Source organism: Eptatretus burgeri, chromosome 7 (assembly GCF_056783735.1).
Source record: "Eptatretus burgeri isolate ZD-2024b chromosome 7, Ebu_testis_v1, whole genome shotgun sequence".
Classification (NCBI taxonomy): domain Eukaryota; kingdom Metazoa; phylum Chordata; class Myxini; order Myxiniformes; family Myxinidae; genus Eptatretus; species Eptatretus burgeri.
Window position 1 is genome coordinate 68,623,275 of NC_140967.1, and position 25,000 is coordinate 68,648,274.

Below are 25,000 nucleotides of genomic sequence, written 5' to 3' on the forward strand. Positions count from 1 at the left end.
AATTGGGAAGGAGTGGTGTACAAAAAAAACCCGGATATATGGCATCCTGGGAATGTGCAAAACGGGACACCTGATCAGCCTGCCACATCTAGAGTGTTCCACATCTAGAGGGCCTCTGTTGAAATGTTATGGGGGTTACAAGGGGTTCAGAGTTGAGCAAAAAAACCATTACGTAATTTTTGAATATCCCCTTTGCATGACAATAACACAAAATGAGAGAAAAAAAATGACAAAAAGTGTGCTTTCATTGAGAGCACACAAAAGCTTACATGAATTTCAGGACAGATTACATGGCAATAAACAGCCATATATTCAAGCTATTGCGCAGTGGTTCATCATGAGGGTTATATAAACATCGATAGACCCTTTAAGTAACGATCCAAATATGGTGGAGGAAGTGAAGGTTGGGGAGCATTTAGGAGCAAGTAACCATAATATTGTGTGTGCAAAGATTCTATTGAGGGTTAGAGCTCAGGATAGTCGAGTAAGGCTATTAGATTTCAGGAAGGCAAACCTTGAGGGTATGAGGAGAGAGTTGGGTGATGTAGATTGGGAGACTCTAATAACAGGACAATGAGCATCAGAAAAATGGGAAACCTTCAAGGAGAAAATGTGTAGAGTGCAGAGTAAGTACATTCCAATGAGGTGTTAAATTAGAAGTAGAAAGAGGCCAGGGTGGTTGAGTAGTGAAATAAGGAATGCTATTAAGGAAAAGCAGAAGTCATTGATGAGGGGAAAAAAAAAACATAACAGGACTGGAGTTAGATTTATATCACTCTTCAAGTAAACAGAAGCAAGTTAAGAAAATAACTCGGCAAGCCAAAAGAGAGTATGAGGAGGACATGGCTAAGAATATTAAGCACAATAACAAGGCTTTCTTAAAGTATATCAGGGGAAAATAACAGGTTTTTGAGGAACAGCACCAGGAGAGTGGTTAGTGATGAAGTGAGATGGCAGGCTAATTAAACAGGTATTTTGCTTCAACATTTACACAAGAACAGTCAGGAGAATTGCCACCAGTTGAGAGTATCGATCAAGGAGGTGAGAAAGGGTTTTTACACAAGATCCAGGTTGGAGTGGAGGAAGTAAAGGAACAGCGAGGTAATCTAAGAGAAGATAAGGCTCTGGGGCCAGATGATATGCACCTGAGAGTATTGAGGGAAGTGGCTGAGCAGGTAAGCGAGATGTTAACGGATATTTTCAATAGCTCACTGTAGTCAGGACAGGTACCGGAGGATTGGAGAGTAGCAAATGTAACACCATTATAAGAAAGGATCCAGAAAATAATTTGTGAACTATAAACCTGGTAGTTTGACTTCAGTTGTGGGGAAGGTGTTGGAGACATTAATTTGGGACCAGATGAGGAAACATTTAAATAAATACAAACTAATTAAAGATAGTCAGCATGGGTTTACCAAAGGTAATTCCTGTCCAACAAATCTTTAAGAGTTCATTGAATCAGTGTCTGATTGGGTGGATGAGGAAAAGGCAGTGGACATAGTATATACAGACTTTAAGAAAGCATTTGATAAGGTACCACATTTGTGGTACCACACGGAGGTTGTTGGCCAAAGTGAGGGATTGTGGAGTGGCTGGTCAGGTCGCTAAATGAATTGCAAACTGACTTAATGATGGGAAACAAAGGGTGGCTGTGAGTGGGAGGATGTAAATAGCTGGGTACCTCAGGGATCAGTACTCGGACCATTACTATTCATTATTTACATCAATGATTTGGATAATGGGGTAAAGAGTAAGCTTTCCAAATTTGTGGATGACACAAAGCTTGGAGGTAAGGTGGATAGCAGAGGGGGTGGTGATCAGATACAGGAAAGTATTGATACTTGCATAGATTGGGCAAAAGACTGGCAGATGTAATTTAACCTGAGCAAGTGTAAGGTGTTGGGGATGGGAAAGGACAATGAAAATAGAGATTACAGGATGCAAGGGAGCGTGTCACACAGGCGAAGGATCTGGGGGTGGTAATAGATATTGGAGGTAAGCAGGCAGCACAATGCCAGTCAGCTATAGGTAAAGCAAATAGGGTTTTAGGTTGTATTTGAAGGGGGATCATGTATAAATCAAAAGAGGTGGTGTTAACATTGTACAGGAATTTACTGAGGGGCACATATAGAATATTGCATGCAGTTTTGTTCACCACAACTCAAGAAGGACATAGATGCCATAAAGAGGGTTCAGTGCAGGGCTACAAGATTGATTCCGGGCCTAGCAAGACTCAGCTATGAGGAATGGCCGAAGGAGACAGGGCTTTATACACTAGAAAGGAGGCAGTTGCGAGGAGATATGATGGAGATGTTTAAGATAATGAAAGATATAGAGAAAATAAGTGCAGATGAATTATTCAACAGAGTAGACAGTGATAGGACCAGGGGCCATAGCATGAGAGTAAAGAAGAGGAGAGTTAAGATAGTAGTAAGGCAGGGGTCTTTTACTTAGAGAGTAGTTGAGAGTAGCTAATGCATGGATTGGTCTCCCAGAAAAGGTTTTGGCAGCAGAAATAGGAGATATGTTTGAATTCGAATTAGATAGGTACCTGGAAGTTAAGGAGATAGAGGGGTATAGGGATGTTGGTAGGACATTTAGGGAGCTTGAGCATTGACTGGTGATTGTGTGCATGTGTACGGAGTGCTGTTGGTGAGGCTCTCGTCAAAGGGTGATGTGTGGTTGATGTTGTGTGTTTTTCTACCCAAGCCCATGCCCCCTCCCCTGTGGTGGGGGGGGGGATACAAAAACCACAAAAAAGCACAAAAATACTTAATTCAAAGAAAATGTTTTGCATTTTCTTCTTTTGGTCTTGTGTTGATAAATTAGTGTGGTGTTGATGTGGCGCAGGCATGATGGGCTGAATGGCCTCCACCTGTGCTGAATTTCCTCGTGTGTTTCCTTGTGTGATGGTTTGTACTCCCCCGCCCCCCAAAGCAACAACTTTCGCCGCCGGTTGGTTGTGCATGTCAGCACAAGTGATTGCACAATGCCGATATATCACAAGACCATCAATATTTAGAGGGTTGATAATTGGCTAGCAAAAATATAAATATCACCCAGCCCTATTTGACGATCTCAAACCATTTTTGTCTGATTAAATAAAGCATTGTTAGCAAACATCAAAGAAGTATCTTACCCTGGTGTCTGTCCAAATTCTGGTCTTCATGACTTGTGCCAAGAGAAGCTTCCTCTCCCTGAAGTATAGATTTCATATGCAGCTTTTCTGCAACAACCCTGTCTATCACCTCTGCTTCATGCAATATTGCATGCTCTCCCATTGAGCCTTGCCAATCCCCTTCCTCTTCAATCCCTACTTCAGCTGTTGCTGGACTTTCAAAACTGTGACCACTGTTCATTGCTGCTTTGCTTTGGTTTGATGATGTGCCTTCTGAACCTGCTGGACATGCAGGCTCATCCTGAATGTCACTTTCATCATATTCAGTCACGGTATTATCGTTCCCTCTTTTTCCTGTTTGGAGCATCGGTGTGCAATGCATTTGTCCATTCAAACCTTCCAAAACATTATCTTGTTTCTGTCCTTGATTTGGCAAAAGCGTATTGTAATTGCCATTATCAAGACATCCGTTGTAATCATTTTCCTCTTTCGTAAGGTTGCTGGAATCTATAAAGTAAAACATAAATGAAAAGAATCAGTGTCTGTAAAACAGGAAACAGTAAATTATGAAATTAGATCATTGAAAGAACAATTTTGGTGTTGGGGGATTTGCTACGATTTTGCACATGCCCATTTCCTGAAGTTGTTTCAAGAAGAGCTGGGAGAGCACTCTGCGTGTTTCACGGCGTGCTTTTCTGCGCACATTTCGCCTTCGCACGCACTCTTCTGGAGACATCTCCAAAGTATTCAGCAGCAAGCTAGGTTGGAAGACATTTTAATACAGTGCCTTCATTGTTGAAACTATTAGAACATACCTTGTATCATGTGTATGTACTTTAAGATAAAATATAGCTTGTAAATATCACCACAAATAAGTGTGAGCAAATTAAATAGTCACAAGGGGTTTGATTTGAAAGTAAAGCAAAGGAAAATGAAAATTTAGAGTAAAGTAAAGTAAAGGAAAATTGGGCAACAACCTGAAAATTTGAGACACCATTGCGTGCACATTAGATGTTTTTGCAAATGTGTGGAAAAACATGACTGCCGTGAAGGGACCATTAAAGAGAAATTATTTACTTGTGTAGCATAAAGCCTTTCTTCCATTGTCGTTTGAAGAATGATCAATCCCTCAAGAACGATTTAGGTTTTCAGATTGAAAAAAAAACAAAACAGATCAGGTCAGGTCACATGATATTGGAGGCCATTTCATCTGTTTGTTTCTTGGAAGATGAATATAATTTGTTTCAATAGATTGTTTGGAGGTGATCCTGTCTAAATTGTAACTAATCAAAAAAATGCAAATGAAAGTGATATTTGGGGAAGAATTTATTTTATTTCACCTGAACATACATTGCTGGGAAGATTATTTTCAGTTAGTTAGTACAGCATTTTGTTATTATAAAATAAATGAATATTGAATACCTCATACGTTTGCAGGACTTTTAATACAAGTGTATAATAAATGGGGTGGGGAGGGGGGGGTTGTCACGCATCATTTAATGAAGCAGTTTACCTTTATCACTCTCGCTTGTCATGCAAAACCAGAGCATTCACTAGACTACCCCTTTAACTTCACGTGTCATGTAATGGCGTGGTTTACCGGAATTACTCTCACTCCAGTGTAAACCAGAGCATTCATTAACCCTTTAAACTCCCGCGTCATGGAATGGAGCGGTTTACCGGAATCACCCTCGCTCCAGTGTTAACCACAGCATTGACTACCCCTTTACGTTTTCCATGCATTTCTTTATTTGGAGGATACTGGACTCACTAACGCCATAATGTCTGCCAAAAAGACCTCGCCTGGCACCCGATGATGTGCGCTCATGGCCATTTTCATTTGATTATATTTTCTGCATTAAGTGGGTTTTTGTTTTACCGGATCGCGGGTGTACTTTATTTATTTATTTATTTATTTCTGTGCCCGTTTTCATGTCATGTCCATCTATCTTTATATTTTAACTGGTCTTGCCCCTGGTAAATCATTTTTTTTATATTCCAAATTCATATTTTTGTAACTTGGTGGTAATAACTCAGCATAGTGTATGATTCAAAAACATGTCCCAAAATTAATGTTAAATTTAAACAAAATGGAGGAAAGAAAAAAAAAGTGTTGATAAACATAATCACATTCAAACAATCATAAAATTATTTTGCATCATGTTGTAATAAGCATGGAAAACATTGCCCTGGGGTGGGCATATTCCCACAACTCATGGGTACCAATGAAAATGCATGACGTACCTCAAGGTTTTCCCTTCACCTGCATGAAAAAAAAATGAAGCAAATTAGGAGACATACAAATACATTGTCTCAACTAACATTATACAAACTAAGAAGAAAACTTAGGGAACCAACAACAACCCCTTCACGACCATGGTTGTCCACAATTAAAATTGTCTGTACAAATGATTCCCCCCCCCATCAATTTACAATATATATATATATATATATATATATATATATATATATATATATATATATATATATATATTGTTATGTTTGTGGGGGTAAATGTAGGAATTTTATTGGAAAGGGAGGACTGTATTGTGTAGCATGGTCGGTGGACGGGTAGGAGACATCTTAATGTGAATTAAGTTGAGAAAAACTGAGCTTTAGATTGTTACGTGCAACCACACGGGGGACAGGGGGTGGTGCTGTATTAACTAGGTAGAATCTAAGGATCGGTCTCCCAGTACGAGATTGCCCCCTATGACCTCTTCCTACGTTTTTGCATTTACAAAGCTGGAAATAAAAAACCACCGTTTTTACAACAATAATAACTGGCAGACCAAACTGCCTTGCTCTCACATCTTGCTCCCTGCCTCAGATATTGCTCAGGTTGATGCCGTGGAAACAAAGGTTTTCGATATCATTGGAATCTCTCACGATGAAGCTGAGTTGATGGGCCTATCACTTCGCCTTCAACGACAGGTCGGTGGTCCCTCTGTCTTCTTCCACCTCATTTCTGGACTTGCACCTTCTGCCCTCTGCATGCTTTATCTCACCCCCCCCCCCCAACCACCCCCAGGTATCTGCAGGACGCATGTGATCTTCAATCAACCCCTCCTAGTGAAACTGCCTAAATCCAGAAGCACTGATCACCTCAGTAGGGTGAATATACTGATTCTGGCTCACTTTTCCCCATGTAAATGAATGGGGGATTTTCAGCGATTCATTTTTTTTTCCCTAAAAAGTAAACCCCCTTTTTATACCAAGATATATTTATTTGTCTCCCCTTTTAACCTTGGGGCACTCTATTCAAATAACCAATGCAACAAGATAAAGATTTGTTCAAGTGACAAAGTAGTAATGTGATTTGTTAAAGGTGATTCTGAAGAAATATCTGAAACATGTAAGCCTCGGGACACTCTTTTTCAAATAACCAATGCATATTGTTTAGCTCACTCATTGAACCTATAAAGATTTGTTCATTCTCAAATTCCTTCAATAGTTTCATTTTCTTTGCACAATAATCCCCATCTAAAATATTTAAAAATAAAAGATTTGAATCTTTATATTTTTCAAGATACCCCTTTTGTGTCATTATGAAATTATATACTTCTCTTAATGATCTCATCTGACCACCTCCTGAGCCTCAGATTATTTTTGCATAAGCCACACCCACTTTTCATAAGCCCGCCCACTTTTCCTAAGCCCCGCCCACTTTCACGAGATATTCCATAAGTCACGCCCACTTTTCCTAAGCCCGCCCACTTTTACTAAGCCCCGCCTGCTCTTACATCATTTCCAGTTCATCTCTGACTCAGAAATCACAAGAAAATTCGACAATGTTATGGTTTTGAAAAATTTCCGAACGAAGGCTTGCCTGGGCTTGCCCAGGGAATTTCCAAAGGAAACCACCCCCACCAGTCTTTCTCTATAAAAGGTTCAACCCAGCCTCCATTTAAAAAAAAAAATTGACAATGGAGTGCTGTACTGTCCTTGAGTGGGATGAGCTTGCTTGCAGATCGACTATTTGTATGGAACTAAATCTTCAAGTTGATGAACTGGATTCAAACCTCATCTGTTGAGGTAAGATTTTTATTTTCCTATTTTCAGTTCCTTTTAAGCATCGACTCATTTAATAATTAAATAACTTAATTAATACATTATTATTTTCTCTCACAGGAAATTGTATCTGAAATACAATATGAAAATACTGCTTTTGCTACAACTTGGGGCGAAATTGTTGGCTTGGTTGAAGACCTTAAGAGCGACCAAGACCCACAGAACGAGCTCGACCTTGATGGCCCAACCAAAGAGTTATACCTTAGAGACCAGCAAAATCCTGAAAAAGAGTTTTACAGCAATAGTACTCATTACAAGTTATCAAGACAATACCCACTGAACGAGTTATACCTTGATGAGCCAGAATACAAGTTTTAACTTTGAGACTCACAAATTTGGAAAAAAAATCAGTAAATGAGTTCTGCCTTGATGGTTTAAATAACTACCTTGGAGACTCAGGAAAAGGGTTCTGCCAAGATGGTTCTGAATATGGGGCCTACCTTGGAGACTCACAAATTTTGAAAAAATTCGTAAATGAGTTATCCTTGGTGGCTTTAAATATGAAACCTACCTCGGAGACCTCACAAATTTTGAAAAAAATCAGTAAATGAGTTCTGCCTTGATGGTTTAAATAACTACCTTGGAGACTCAGGAAAAGGGTTCTGCCAAGATGGTTCTAAAATTGGGGCCTACCTTGGAGACTCACAAATTTTGAAAAAATTAGTAAACGAGTTATCCTTGGTGGTTTTAAATATGAAACCTACCTCGGAGACCTCACAAATTTTGAAAAAAAAATCAGTAAATGAGTTCTGCCTTGATGGTTTAAATAACTACCTTGGAGACTCAGGAAAAAGGTTCTGCCAAGATGGTTCGAAATATGGGACCTACCTTGGAGACTCACAAATTTTGAAAAAAAATCAGGAAATGAGTTATCCCTTAGAGACTTTGTAAGTTGGTTTTATTTTGGAGACTTGAAATGTGGGTTCTGGCTTGATAACTCACAATGTGATACATATCTTAGAAACTCAACAGGAATGTGGTTATACCTTGAAGACTTGGAAAGTTGGGTTTATTTTGGAGACTTGAAATGCTATCACTCTTTGGGATCTAAACCTATCGATGTAGTTCTTTGTTGGATGGTGCTTGATGAGAGCAAGATCAAGATCAAGAAAGTTCTGGGAAGAAAGTGCAGGCTTACTCCCCCTTTCAACGTCATCAAACCTGAAAGCTTTAAAAGACAGAATTGGAAGAGAAAAAAACATTTAAAAAAATATATTGTTAGTTCTGGGAAGAAAGTGCAGGCTTACTCCCCCTTTCTGCATCATCAAACCTGAAAGCCTTAAAAGACAGAATTGGAAGAAGAGAAAAAAACAGAAAAAATATATATTGTTAGTTCTGGGAAGAAAGTGCAGGCTTACTCCCCCTTTCTACGTCATCAAACATGAAAGCCTTAAAAGACAGAATTGGAAGAAGAGAAAAAAAAACGTAAAAAATATATATAGGTGGAAATCTCATTTTGAAAAAGACATTGTGTTGGGCGAGGATTGAGTTGGGGTTGAGATTTTGAATGTGAAGGTTGGGGTGGGGGTTGAGATTTTGAATGTGAAGGTTGGGGTTGAGATTTTGAATGTGAGGGTTGGGGGACACACACACAAACACGCATACACACACACACACACACACACACACACACACACACACACACACACACACACACACACACATACATCAACAAACAAAAGTTAAGCCTTGACTATTCAGTTGAGGATTCTGTGTTTGGGGTTCACAGATCTAAGAACGTCCTCCTTGACACATTATATACTGTTATACACCTCGGATTTGGCCCTCGAGTGCTCACAACGGTGTATAGTAGGAGGGAGTGAAGCGCCAACCCATTGCTCCCATTGCACACACATTATATACTGTTATACACCTCGGACTTGGCCCTCGAGTGTCCACAACAGTGTATAGTAGGAGGGAGTGAAGCGCCAACCCATTGCTCCCATTGCGCGCGCACGTGCGCACACACACACACACACACACACACACACACACACACACACACACACACACACACACACACACACACACACACACACACACACACACACACCAACAAACAAAAGTTAAGCCTTGACTATTCAGTTGAGGATTCTGTGTTTGGGGTTCACAGATCTAAGAACGTCCCCCCTTGAAACACATTATATACTGTTATACACCTCGGACTTGGCCCTCGAGAGTCCACAAAGGTGTATAGTAGGAGGGAGTGAAGGAACAAACTATTGCTCCCATGGGTATTATCTGCTTAGTTTTGTCTTTTGTAATTCCTGTGAATAAAATGAACTTAAAATCTCTTCCCCTTCCAAATCATACATCTTATAAGTCCAAGGAACCGTATCTATTACATAAACAATTTTAAAAAGTTCGTTCATCCATCGTTTAATATAACCTTTTTCAAAATGAGATTTCGACCTATATATTCTTACGATATCACCAACTTTGAACTTAGGTTTTCTGACATTAATCTCTTTTTCATATTTTAATTTTGTAAATGTTTCTGATGGTTTCATATTTGTTGACGTGTGAATCGTGTCATTATACTTATCCACAATATCCTGAATAAAAGATGACCATTGTTGTGAACCGAGTTGTGTGAATTTTTTATATAGTCTCTCTTTTAAGGTGCAATTAAAACGTTCAACAACAACGGCCTTCCCTTCATTAAAGGTACTGAAAATGTAATACTGTTATTTTTTAGAAAATTCATAAATGTCTTGTTATAAAACTCTCCACCCTCATCAGTCCACAATTTTTTAGGTTTTCTCTTACTTTTATTAAATATCTGTTGAAAGGCGAACATAAGAGTATTACCTGTTTTGTTTTTTAATGGAACAACCCATGCGTATCTACTCCTCGAATCAATAACGGTTAAAGCATACTTGTACCCCTTATCATTATTGAGTTCAATCAAATCAGCGGACCAGATATAATCTACTTCCTTGGAATAAACCTTCCTTCTCTGAAACTTTGTGAATATTGGTTTATGTAATTCATCAGCTAATTGCTCTTCAATCCTAATGACATCATTAGAGCCTATAAGTTTTTTGAATTTCCAAGTCCAAGTTTCAATTTAGCACTGATCATCTACTTCACGATGAACCTATCAACTTTTTCTCTCAAGGTTGGATTTTGTATCAGAGACAAATTATACAACATTTCTCTATCGGCTTCATGTTTTTCTTCCAACGTTGTGGTATTCCCATAATCAATATCGTGCCTCAAGCACACTTCATCAACCCTATTGATGGGTTTGCTCCATGGTTTAGAATTGTCTGCCTCATCTAATCTTTTATCCAACTTTGTGCCTGGACCACAGAAAGAATACCCTGGTAGATGTAATTCCCCTGGTATTCGAGTAGTTGTAAATTTACTTCCTGATAAAAAAAAACTTTTGTATATCTCCTCCGAGTTTATGTTTGGAGATAAATGCATTTTTTTTTGAACCACACACCGAACAAAGACCTTTTTGTATAACACTGTTATTTTTTACTTTTAAAATATGAAATATTTTTCATATTCGTTTTGCTTTTTACATTTGAGACAATAACTCATTTATTTATGAGAAAAATTCCTACAGAGAGCGAAAACATTTTTAGTTTCCAACATGCACATTTGAATCTTAATTTTTAAAACATAAAGAATCCTTAGAAATGCCTTCACTCTCTCCTCCATTTATTTAAGAAAAAAATGAAAAAACATTAATTAAAGTCAATATCCTCTCCCTGAAAACGATGTCAACGGTCTTGTCAAAAATACTGCTGATAGACTTGTCAATTCTTTGTTTTCCTCCTCGGTGGGTTGAGTTATTTTCTGTAATACCACCAATCTTTATTTAATCTCACTGGTTTCCATATTTTCATATTTATTCAGTCTCGCTCTTTCCTCCCTCTCCTCCCTCTCCTCCTTCTCTCTCTTCTCCCTTTCCTCTTTCTCTTTCTTCTCCCTCTCCTCCTTCTCTCTCTTCTCCTTTTCCTCCTCTTCTCTCTCTTCAACTTCCTCGTCCCTTACTATCTCTGAATCGCTTACACCGAATAGAATAGCATACCTATATTCATCAGGATTTCTTGTTATTCCTGTATCCAAAATAATTTTTTTTAAAACAGGAAACCAATAAAATTTCTTGTGAATTTCTAAGAGCCTGACATTTTCTTGACTTTATAATTTTTTCATTATTTAACATTCTAATTAAATCTAAAGTTGTCGGTTTATCAACCAGCATAATGCCAATCTTTTATTGAAAATACCTCATTCTTATGTTGTAGAACATATTTATTAAAATACCGAATACCCTTTTCTTGAAGGTATGCTTGGACACAGAAATGATAATTTTCTTGAAGCCTTCTTGCCATCATTTATGTATTAGAAATATATGTTAGAATAATATTATGACACGAAACACCTCCTCATCTTCCCATAGTTAAATCATTTTGTATTTCCTTACTTATTATATATAATCCTGTTTTTTCTGTTTTCATGATATAAACTCGGGCAAAACCATTATTATATTTCCCCTTATTAAATTCTTTTATTTGTTGTTTAGTAATCGTGGATCCACAAAACTCATTCTCTATACCAAGTGGATAATATTCTTCCTTACGAGACTGATCTAATTGTTCCAGGTCTTCAAGGTCAATTTTAAATGACCAATTATACCCTAAATCATTCATATCATACCCCATTGTTCTATTCTCATGCAAACGATACGCCCTTCTTTATAAAAACTTATTTTAATTCGAACTGTGAATTCTGTATGACCTGGAGATAAAATCAACACTTCTGTATTGTTGGAATACACTGCCATTTTATTTAAGGATATATATATATATATTGTGATAAATCGGAGCAGCCTGGTGTTGGCGCAGTGGTTAGGGCAGCGGCTTGGGATCCAAAAGGTCCCGAGTTCAAGCCCCGTTGGGCCACTGAATTAATACACCAGGGGGTTGACTCAGCCTGTCATCCTTCCGAGGTCGGCGAAATGAGTACCAGTGTACTGGGCCGGTGTATACCCCGGTTAAAATAGGTGTACCATATCCCTGTGTCGTAAGAGACGACCAGGGTTGCGTCAGGAAGGGCATCCGGCGTAAAACATGTGCCAAATCACTATGCGGATCATAAGGATGATCCGCTGTGGCGACCCCTAACGGGAGTAGCCGAAGGAAGAAGAAGATATATTGTGATAAATCGCTTAATCTCACCAAGTCATTCGCGTCAGTCGGGCTTGGATAAGTTTTTAATTTATAAGCATTTTTCATATTACTATTTTTGGTTATGTTATATTTATGTCGTTCAGCCTGTGCCTTTGTGTAATAATTTGATAAATCAATATCCAGTTCTTGGGATACACCAAAGATAGAACCATCTTTACCAACATGTCATTTATATTAGATTAAAAATAATGTCATAAAAAAATTATTTTTATTGAGTTGAAATAACACATATAGACATAATTGACAACACTTGGAATTTAATTCTTGGACGTGAAATGTTTGATAAACACCATTCTGGAAGAATTTTATAACTTCAACAGGTGGTGGAAGACCAAAACTATCAAAATAATATTTGTCTTGATTATTAAAAATACAAACCCAATGAGAACCGTTCCCATTATTATCTTCTAAGTTCATAATAATATTCTTTGTATGTTTAGGCACATTTGTTAATTCATCTCTCATACAAATAACCACATTATGAATTTTTAATTTCTTACAATATTTGACAAGTTGTAAATTTGATGTTGTATTCTTTCCAAATTCTTTAAACCACTCATCAATGCTCATTTATTTCTGAGAAAGATATAATCCATTACCCATTTTAGTTAATTTTACACCTGCTTGTGCGATAGAAGAAAGCATATCTCCAACTAACAATCTCGCTTTATCAGGCAGACCTTCAAGTTTTTCAGCAAAATCTGCAATTACACCACTTCCACTAATTTGTTTCTCCAACTCTTTGTTATGTCTTTGCAATTATTTTTGAGCCCGGAGTTGAGCCTTCCTTTCATTGGCAGTTTTCACCGCTGTAGAAATACCACCCGTCAATGCTCCAACCGCACTTAAACCAGCAAATATAGGAATTAGAAATGGGAGAAATCCTCCACTTGTCTCTCTTATTGAATATTTTTTCAACATTGGTTTTGTCATTTTAATTTTAAGTGATCCAGTATCGTTCAAGATTTTAACCTGTTCTCTTGTGAGCAAAACATCAATTCTTAGTGCTCCTTTTCTCTGAATTGTATTAACGTTAATAGTACAAGGCTTTTGATTTTGAACACAAGATGATGGTTTATGAAGATTGATTTGATTAACACATACCCCAGTTGGTACTTTGCCACTCATTTATTTGACAAAAAAATATGTGAGACTAATCATAACACCATTATCTGTATTAATCTGTAATTCTGTTTCTTCCAAAAGCAAACAATATGCATCAACTTCTTCACTCTCTCCTCTTTCAATGTATAGGGAAGTATCCACTCGATTCGACTTTATAGTTTCCTTTTGAGCACTCAGGTCAAACGCATAGATTGTACACAAACTTTTAAATGCTGTCATATCCAAAATAGGTTCTTCATTTCCATTACTTTCACACACCTTTTGGGAAGACTTGTATACTTCAGCAAAATCATTTTTTTCCCAATTAATTTCCAATCTATCTCGTGGATAAAATGTTCCATCTAGAGAAACGCGAAGTTGTTTCACCTTAGCATTATCACTCAATGCATTACTCTTATCAGTAGCAGTATCACCATCTGGTTTTAAAAAAATGAGTCACAGATATCGTGGCTTTCCTTCCAGAACACCCAAATTCCACGTGTAAGTGGTTTGGTTTAGTTTAACGTGTTGACATCTTCTTTTGAGGTATGATACACTGAGTGATTTCTTTGAGTTAAGTCTTCGATTCAACATCTCTTCTGTTTTAAGATCCGGAGTATATTCACTAATATACCAACTCATTTCCTCAATTACAAATTTATTCTGATGACCAAAAGCACTCGCAACACCAAAAAGTAATCTATTTTCATAATCATTCCTTTGAAGTTGAAATCTAATTTTAAGACGATACAGAACTTTATCATGATCACAAAATCCAAACATATCTTTAAGAGGAACTGCCACAGTAAAACTATTAACTGCTTTTGTATCATCAGTATACGTTCCTTTCCTTTGAGTATATCCAGGGTCTGTAGTTGTTCCCGTTGACATATCAGGAATAAAACCTTCGACAGCCCCATTTCCCATCCTATCACTGAATGTATCTCGTGTAAATTTCATCATTTCAGATACAGCAGAGACATAATCAACCACTTCAACTTCTTGTATTCCAATGTACAAATGAACACGATTAAACATTTTCCAGAAGAAATCATTTACGAGTGTAGCGTTTGTGTTATTCCCAGCCTTAGTGAATTTAAATTTGCACAACAAGAAACTTTCGGATAGATTCAAATAGGTTTGTTGATTATTTATTTCAAAACTTTTTGTACCATTTGCATTCCAGTCTGTTCCAGTTATTGCATTTACCTTGAAGTAATCTTTTTTAGTGGAGTTTGAGATGATAATGGTATCATCCAAATCATAGATACTATCAATTGCTTCCATACTTGTATTTATTTTGGAAAAAAGATGTTAAAACTTTGAAACCCTCATCCAAGTATTTGAATTATTTTCTGTCGTTCTTGGGGAGACAACTGAGTTTTGTCTTTTTTAATTTCTTTTATTGCTTGTAATTTATGAGATTCCTTTTGGGCATCTATTATACTCTATATAGCACCTGCTACATTTCCCACAGCAGAAGCAGTTGAACCAATTAGGTCTTTATGTTTAAGAATCGTTGAACCGATACCCATTGGAATATCAATTATCTCATCTCCTCTAAATTGATGTCCGACACCCCTTTGTCTCTTAGGTTTATAGTATCCTCGACCAAGATACATACCTTCGCTCTTGTAGTACGGGGAAAGGAACATCCCATCCCCTGTAATTATTTTATATTTTCCCAACTCGTGTTTCCTCACAATAACCATCGTATTTATTTATTGGAAAACTTCACGAAGGTGAATTCTAATGGATATAACTTCTCCATTAAAAGAAATCATACGATTATCTTGGTCGGTTATCCTAACATTTACTCTGTGTATGGTTTTTCCTGACACAGGGAGATAAACCAAATTTTTGGGTTCCATTTTGAATTTTTAACCAATTGGGGTTGAGTATGCACTGAATGAAAATATTGTAATTGTTTTTATTCCATCATTATAAGCACCATCAATCAAATCACAGTGAATTAATACCGAATTTATTCCTGAGGATATTTGAATGACATTATCACTGTAAAACGTCCCATTAGTTTCAATCTTTTTTGAGGAGAAACCCAATAACTCTCCAAATGAATTATCAATTGTGAAAATATAACCTTGTAGTTATTTTTAAGTTTAATCGTTGATTTTGAAGTAGGTTTTTGCATGTCTATAACAATATTTTTTGGTTCATCACCCTGTTCTTTCATAAGACGAGCAATTTCGGAAGATATTTGAGAAATCTCATATGCTCCGGGTGAGACTGTTATCGTTTTGTATCCACTTCCCGGATTATTACTAAACTTTTCATTTTTATCAGTTATATTAAATAAGGTATTATAAGTTTCCATGGACAATAAATATGCCTCATATTCTTTTGTTGGGTCAAGTTGTAGTGGGTATGGGAATGAAGATGTGTGGTCGCTTGTTGTGAAATTAAAACTCAGGATTGTGCTTCTCATCTTATTTATTATGAGATAAAATGTCTTTATATTGAGATTTATTAATTATTTTCATGTTCATCAACTGGTCTAAAATGGCTGATGCTTCATTAAAACAATTGTTATTTCCAGCTTTCTTACTACCTAACAACAATAACAGTCGATTAACAAATTGCGATGGATCATTTGGAAGAAAACTAATACCTGAACCAAGAATACTTAAAGCCTGAATAATGTGTTTCTCCTCATTTTTCCTACTTTTACCAGAAATACTAACCCTATAATTAAGAGTGTTCAGCAGATCAATATATACTCTATCATCATTATTTTTCATATCCAATGGTTTATCAATATACCTTGATTCATCTCTCACAGTTGAACCTTGTCTTCCATCTTTTGTGAGAAGAAACATTAATCTCGGAGTTAGTTTAACAGGAGGTTGAGCAGAACCCAAGAACTTTAATTCATCATTAAATATCAATACCTTTTCTTTAGCAAGATGGAATATTGCTGGTTGTTCTGTTGGAATGAGTCCTGCTTTGGTTTTTGAATCCGCTGAATATTCATTGTTTTGAAGAGCATTCACAATATAATCAGGGGGTCGATTAATCTCTTCCAGTTGTTGAAATAAACCTTTATCATCATATTCTTATTCTAAATGCTCTAATTCTTCCTGTCATTTGATCAAAATCTTTTAACATTTGAAGTTTTTTAGGAGTATATTCTACTGTGGGAACTGTGGAAACATCTTAAATTTTTTCTTGGGAAGTTTTTAAAAGTGGTCAAAAAATTTCTCTTGTTTCCTTTCAAATGCTTCTTCGCCCGTTAGTTTCTGTCTGCGTTTCTTCTTTATGTCGTCCTCTTGTTTTACAACTTTTGAAACCAACTCTTGATGTTCCTTAAATCTTCTTGCTCTTTCTTTCGCATCCATTTATTTATAGGAAAATATCATTTAATATCTCATCTTGTTTCACAACAATATATTTATATTTTTCAGTCGTGTGCTTCATGTAATCCCCAAATTCCTTTTTACTGCATAATGTCAAACAATTGTCCCTCCAAAAATTGTTTATATCTATTGAATTTAACTTGAATAAAATAAAAGTATTAGCATTGTTTCTGATGGAACGACGAGGAAGTTGAAAGTACGATTGACTAAGATAAATACAATTACAAGAAGAATGTCTCCCTCTTGTGTAGTAGCTGTCCATTACCGTTTGGTTTCTCTCATTAACACAATCATCAAAGATAACGAGGTTCTTTTTAGATTTATCCAAATCTTGGGGAGACGGAATATCATCCGTATTATCACTAAGAATACAAGTTATCGGTTTTGATATTTTTTTACATCTCTGTGTATCACAAAATAGTTGAATTATATCTTCAATGTTATAATCATTTAGGTTTTTTTGAAGTTTAAATAAACCGATTATATCTTCTTTTTAAAGACCAGCATTAAAACCTTGTGAGAGTAGTTGAAACTCTGGTTGAAAACTCGACTTTGTGAAAATTATTAAATTATCATAATCTAAAAAGTTGGGAGTCAGGAGCATCTTCAAAAGTAAGCAGGTTTTTCCACATCCGCTTGAACCAACTATGAGGCATCTTAATGAATTTGGGAGATTTTTTTATGGTTGTTAAATTTTATCTTATTTTCCCAAATGGGTAAAAAATCATTCATTTATATATTTGGAAAACAGGTTATTTAATTTATTGTTGGCATTTTTAGAAACTCTATATTTTATCCTAAGTTCAGGTTTAATTTCAAGATAATCCATTATTTTATTTATGCAATATCTTGTGTTGATATTTCAATGAAAATCACATCCATGAATAATATATAACAACAATCCTTTGAACATTTCTTGAATACGTTCAGTTTCTTCCCTTGTAAGGAAAGGTGTGTTTTCACCCTCATACTTTACATTCATTTCTCTAATCAACCTTCTAAAGTAATTAATTTTTGGTGTAAATCTAAAAGAATTATTTTCCTTTTTAAATTTTTTATTATCATTAATTAGAAGATAATCACAAAATATACATTGTTTATAGGCTTTTGACTCTGTTTCATCCACGTCTTTCACACGCAGGACATTTCTCAAATTTGTCATATGGAGAATCAGGGAATTCAAGAGGCTCAAAAATCGAGTAAACTATTCATATTTATAAAGTAGAACTTTACTTAAACTGAAATTCATCTTCGATACTTTCAGAATCATCTATACTTTCATAACTATCGTTTGAACACAAACTCTCGGTATCATAACTATCGTTTGAATGCAAACTCTCGGTATCATAATCACTCTCATAATCTTCAAAATCTTCAGTTGAATATTGACTCATATTTAATTAGTAGAAAAAAAACATTACCATCGATACCTTTCCACTTTTTTTCATTAACAGATTCAACTGCTACATTTTTTATATTAAAGGTAATTTTAAAATGATCCTTAACTACTATTGAACGAAATCTCATTTCACCTGATATATTACCATCCTTAATTTCATCAGGATTTACATCTTTAGGGTTGTTGAAAAAAATACAAATTTCTCCTTGCATATTACAGATGGTCTTATATTTTCTTTCTAAAGCTTCATCCATAAGGTTTTTATTTTTTGATACTTTTTCTTGTTTCATTGCTTTTTCTAGTTTTGAATATATTACCAGAAGGAGAGGAGAAACTTTTGTTAGAGATACTTTAATTGATGTTCTTCCAGGTATACTAAAAGCCCTTCCACTGAAGGAAATTGAAGAACTCATATTATTTACCATAATTGTTTTTTATCCAATAGTTGTTATATTTATCTTTGTTCAATTTTACATCCTTGACATATTTCTCAGTATCTTTTACAAATGAAGAGATTGATTGAAACTTGTCTTTTGTGTCTTGAAACATTGTATTTATTGAGTGAAAAAGTTGGAGGATAAAGTTGTTTTAAGCACAGATTCACCTGTAAAATAAACGAAATTTTCATCAAGAAAATTTTCGTTTAAGCAAAGTTTTATTATATAAATATGGTGAATACAACATACTGCGATGTTTGTAATCACGAATATAAACATTATAAAAAACACCTCCAAACCAACAAACACACATTTAATTTATTTCATCAAATATCTCCTCTTGAGTTGGAAAGAAAACATTGTGATATCTGCTCAAAGGATGTTTTGAAGAGGAGTTATAATGGACATCTTCAATCACAAAAACACAAGAAAAATGAGTTTAAAGTAAAGGGAGACTTATATTGAAAACACAGATGGGGCATTTAAAGGGCATATAAAAATAAGGATTTTTTCAATTTGGAGAACCCGGTCCATCATCAATAGCTGAATCAATTGAAATAGTGAAACCTGATGTTGAAAAAGTTATTAAAAAGACATAAAAAGAAATGAAAACTTTAAAGTTTTATATGGGAGTGAAAATGAATATGAAAAGACAAGATGAAGAACAAACTCCTTATATGAGAACAGATCTTCATTTTATAACATCATTTCAAGATTTTTTGAATCGTGGGGTTTATGAAGAACTATCAAGACAAGAGGAGGATGTTGATAATCCAGTGGGAGGAAGTGGATTTAATATATTTTTAACAATCCATCTTTTTAGATATACACATTCTAAAATCAAACCCTCTTAAAGCTTCTTCTTATATTGAATTACCAAAAGAAATAAAACTAAAGAAGGCAGTTGTTAATATTAAGAAGAATGATAATAAATGTTTTCTCTGGTCTGTTCTTGCTCAATTACATCCACCAAAATGTAATTCAGAAAGAGTAAAACAATATATGAAATATGAGAATACCTTGGACATTAAAGATTTTAAATTCCCAATGCCACTAACAGATATTCCTAAATTTGAGAAAAAGAATAATCTTTCTATTAATGTATATGGATTATCAGATACAAAGTTCAAATATTAAAAATTTCAAACAACTATAAAAATGAAGAAACACATTGATCTTTTATATTTTAGTGTTGGAAAGAATTCACATTACACATACATCAATAATTTATCAAGATTAATCTCTTCTCAGGTATTCAGAACAGCAAACAAAATATATCCTTGTAAGCGATGTCTTAATTCATTTCATACAAAAGAACGATGCGAACAACATTCAAAATATTGTAGTAATCATAAATCAGCTGTAATTACAATGCCTAAACCTGGTGAAAAGATTTATTTTGAAGATTATAATAAATCTATCATGCACCCATTTGTGATATACGCTGATTTTGAATGTATCCTAAAAAAGATAAATACTGCTTCTCCTAATCCAAAAGAATCACATACAAATAAATATCAAAAACATATTCCTTGTGGTTTCTGTTATTATATCAAATCATCTGTTGGAGAAAAGTATAATAAACTTGAACATTATAGTGGAAAAAAGCTTCACAAGAGTTTGTAAAACGATTAGAAAAGGATTGTACAAGACTAACTAAATTAATGAAAGAAACAAATGAACCGATGAAATTAACCAAAGAAGAAAAATTAGAATTTAGAAAGAACAATTTCTGTCATATTTGTAAGGAGGAAATTGAGGAGTCTAAAGTTAGGGATCATTGTCATCTTACTGGTAAATATAGAGGTCCCACTCATTCCTGTTGTAATCTTAATTATAAATTTCCTTCTTTTATTCCAGTCTTTCTTCACAACAGCGCCAACTATGATACACATCTATTTATAAATGAACTTTCAAAAACACCAGGGAATATTTCTGCCATAACAAACACAAGTCAAAAGTATATTTCATTTACAAAAATGATATTCACAAAACCTTTAACTCGTATTAGGTTTCTAGATTCTTGCAAGTTTATGGGAACACCACTCGCCGACCTAGCATCAAATCTCAGCTCCACAGGCTCTTTTCCAAATCTTAATTCATTCTTTCCAAAAGAGGAAATTCTAACTAAAGAGGAAATTCAGATTAAAGAGAGAATTCAAAGTAAAGAGGAAATTCTAATTAATGAGGAAATTAATGAAGAAATTCTTACTGAAAATGAAATTCTAATTATAAAGAAAATTCAAACAATGAATGAAATTCTAACTAAAGAGGAAATTCTGATTAAAGATGAAATTCTGATTAGAGAGAGAATTCTAACGAGAGAGGAAATTCAAACAAGGATAAAATTCAAAGTAAAGAGAAAATTCGTACAAGTAAGGGAATTTATTCTTATGATTATATGGATTCATTTATGAGATTTAAAGAAACATGACTTCCTTCAAAAGAAAGTTTCTATAATAACCTTTATGAAAAGGAGATAAGTGATAAGGAATATAAACATGCACAAAAAAATTTGGAAAATATTTAAGATAAAGAACCTTGGAGAATATCATGATTTGTATCTAAAAACAGATGTTTTATTGTTAGCTGATGTGTTTGAAGCTTTTAGATCACTCTGTCATAATAAAAATTGGAATGGATTAGATCCTGCGCACTATTTCACAGCTCCTGGTTTAGCTTGGAGTGCAATGTTGAAAATGACAAACAAGATATAGATTTAATCAGTCATGCAGATATGCTTTTGATGATTGAGAAGTCTAAGAGAGGTGGAATATCACAAGTATGTTCAAAAAGATATGCTAAAGCAAATAAAAAATATCTTCCAAATTATGATAGTGAAAAAGATAGTAATTATTTGATGTATTTTGATGCTAATAATTATTTGTATGGATGGGCAATGTCTCAATCTCTGCCTTATTGTAAATTAGAGTGGGTGGAAGAAAAGGATTATGAAAAGGCTTTGATGAATATTGTTATTTCTTCTCAAGAGGAATTGAATGAGGAAGAAGAAGGTTATTATTTTGAAGTTGATTTGAGGTACCCGAGTGATCTTCGTAATAAGCATAAAGACCTTCCTTTTGCATGCGAGAAAGAAACCCCAAAGAAAGAATGGTTAAGTGAATATCATCAAAGTTTTAATATTAAAGGCAAATGAACAGAAAAGTTATGAACAACATTCTATGATAAAGAGGGATATGTTTTGGGTCAGAGAAGCTTGAAACTGTTTTTGAGAGGATTGAGAGTAGCTAAAATTAATAGAGTATTAAAATTTAAACAAAGTCCTTGGATGAAAAAGTATATTAAATTAAATACAGATATGAGAACAAATACAAAAGTAAAATTTGAAGGGGAATTCTATAAATTGATGAATAATGCTGTCTTTGGAAAGACAATGGAGAACGTTAGAAACAGGCAAAACATTAGATTTGCAACATCTTGGAAAGAAGCTTCTAGATTGATAAATAAACCAAGTTTTAAGAGAGAAGAGGTTTTTTCAGAGAACTTTTCTGCTATTCATATGGAAAAGGAAAGTATTGTCATGGATAAACCAATTTATATTGGAACAGCAGTTCTTGATTTATCAAAGATATTGATGTATGATTATTTATATAATGGCTTAAAGAAAGAGTATGGTGAAAATGTTTCATTGTTGTATATGGACACTGATAGTTTTATCCCAGATATAAAAACTGATGATGTTTATTAAGATATGAAGAAAAATATTGGAGTACGTGATACAAGTAATTTTAGTAAGAAGAGTGAGTTATTTTCAAAAAAGAATGAAAAGGTTATTGGTAAGTTTAAGGATGAGTTGGGTAGAAAAGTAATGAGTGAGTTTATTGGATTGAGAGCAAAGGCATATGCTTATAAGTATGGTGATCAGATTGATAAAAGGTTAAAGGGAATAAAGAAATATGTAATTAATAAATCAATAACTTTTAGAAATTATTACAATTGTTTGATGAATAAGAAAGAAGAATATAGGAAAATGAATACAATAAGAAGTTATAAACATAAGATATATAGTGAAGAAGTAAATAAAAAGGCATTAGGAGACTTTGATGATAAGAGATTTATTTTCGATAATGGAATAGATTGTGTTCCATATGGATATTGTATGATAGAGTGAATATTTAAATCATAGAGTATATAGAATACAATATGGGTTGGGGTTTTTAAGGGCTACCGCCGTCTTTTTCACAATATATAAATGGTCGAACCAAGTATTAATCAAACTAAAGAGCGGAGAAAATCTCAGTCTTGGTATATAAATGAAAAACATAATGAATGTGAAAAATATCAAATAAGTCTTATTGAAAAAATAACTAAAACAAAGGTAAACTCGAGGGGGAGCACTCGGGAGAGTGCAAAACCTCCGCCGCCAATACTGCTGGGTCAATCAAGTGAACCTTATATCTTATTCATTAAATACTAGTAAAGGTGCCCGTCTTCGCCGGGCGTCACTGGCAACATATGATAAAAGACAGATAGCATGAATGTATTTTAAACAATATATAATATCATTTTTATCCATTGTCATTCAGGTTTTCCCCTTCGACTGTCCCGCAGTAGCTCCACTTCGATGACATTACCACGTAGTTTTGTGACTACACAACGTGTACCATTAGTGAGTTCCGGAGGATCCATAGAGCGCATTAAAATTACAGAGCACCCTACTTTAAAGTGATCCAAAAGGCTGGATCAGTTTCATCTACATATTCATATGTTGTAGAATTTAGCTGATTCTGAAACTGTTAACAGCATGTCGATCGGATGGTTCTGTGATTTTCTACGGTAGTAAACAGAAGTACAACTTCAGCCTGTACGCCACTATGCGGAGACCCAAGATTTTTATGTGCACGTGCTCAATCCCGCACCCACCCGGAAAAGACCCAAGTACACTGTCAGTACCCACCTCCACATTAAAACGATGATCATGATTTTGGGTTTAACCGTAACTGACCGGGCGATACTTTGTTGGCAGTTGGTCCGGCTGGGCAGCGAGTATCGGTCGATTAAAATTTCATAACGGCAACCATGTATAAAAAAAGCAAAGAAATACTTTGTACTTAGTCAGAAAGTCATGGTTTTGTGAAGAAACTACAGCACATGGAAAGTGCAAATTCATCAGGTATGAACTCAACTGTTTTCTCCCCAAATGGAGCGTAATTCTATGAGCCGAACTCATCTTAGTGGTCCTCTAAAAAATACAATAATTCCTCCCATTTTGCAAATGGAGAACATGAACTGTTTAACTACCATAATCATCAAAACAAATTTTGAGGGGCCTCTGAAGGAAGACAATAATATCATTACTATATATATGTCAAAGCTTGTTTCATTTCATGCAGTTACAAAAATCTGATGGTGGAACAAAAAAAGGGCGTGCCAAAATATTAATATAGAAGATGATGTCAACAGTGCTGACAGAGTTATAGTTCTTTTCTCCAACATTTTTTTTTTGGGGGGGGGGGGTTGGAAATCACTTAAAACATGTAGAAATGCAAAAAAAAGAAATCGAAATTTTGTTGAAAAAAAAGTTGCAAAAAATTTTATTTTTTCTCACAATTTTTTTTTTTGGGGGGGGGGTTGGAAATCACTTAAAACATGTAGAAATGCAAAAAAAAATTTTTTTTCCTCGAACAATTTTTTTTGGAGGGGGGGGGACCAAGTCCAAAATCTAATGGCATGATCCTTGGACCATACCTAACCCCCTCCCCCACCAACTTTCGTCGAAATCCGTCGAGGAGTTTTTCCGTAATACTGTTCACAAACAAACAAACAAACAGAAAGGGGTGAAAACAGTAACCTCCGATCTTCGATGGCGGAGGTTAAAACAAATAAGCGAATCAATTTAAAAACTAATAAGTTAGAGGATGTAAAGAAAATAATAAATATCCTTGAATGGACTGAAAAATTTGATGGTTATCAATTGAACAATGGAAAAATAATTTACTACAATCTCAAAGTGATATGCAACTCAGAAGGTGGTCAGATGAGATCATGAAGAGAAGTATATCATTTCATAATGACACAAAAGGGGTATCTTGAAAAATATAAAGATTCAAATGTTTTCTTTTTAAATATTTTATATGGGGATTATTGTGCAAAGAAAATTAAACTATTGAAGGAATTTGAGAATGAACAAATGTATATAGGCTCAATGAGTGAGCTAAACAATATGCATTGGTTATTTGAAAAAGAGTGTCCCGAGGCTTACATGTTTCAGATATTTCTTCAGAATCACCTTTAACAAATCACATTACTACTTTACTACTTGAACAAAT

The 25,000-nt window shown here is 34.9% G+C and overlaps 1 protein-coding gene across 14 annotated transcripts in view; it reads right to left on the reverse strand.

Moving 5' to 3' along the window:
- Nucleotides 1-25,000, reverse strand: part of CENPT (centromere protein T) — a 152,944-nt gene that overhangs the window by 75,641 nt on the left and 52,303 nt on the right. For all 14 annotated transcript variants that reach the window (XR_015060218.1, XM_085888939.1, XM_085888937.1 and 11 more), the window contains 3 exons: nucleotides 5,363-5,381; nucleotides 3,749-3,876; nucleotides 3,140-3,625 (listed from right to left, as the gene is read on the reverse strand). Coding sequence is in view for 13 of the 14 variants with exons in the window: in XM_085888939.1 (XP_085745065.1) it covers nucleotides 3,140-3,625; nucleotides 3,749-3,876; nucleotides 5,363-5,381 (633 nt within the window). In the remaining variant the exon portion in view is untranslated. The remainder of the gene's footprint in view (nucleotides 1-3,139; nucleotides 3,626-3,748; nucleotides 3,877-5,362; nucleotides 5,382-25,000) is intronic.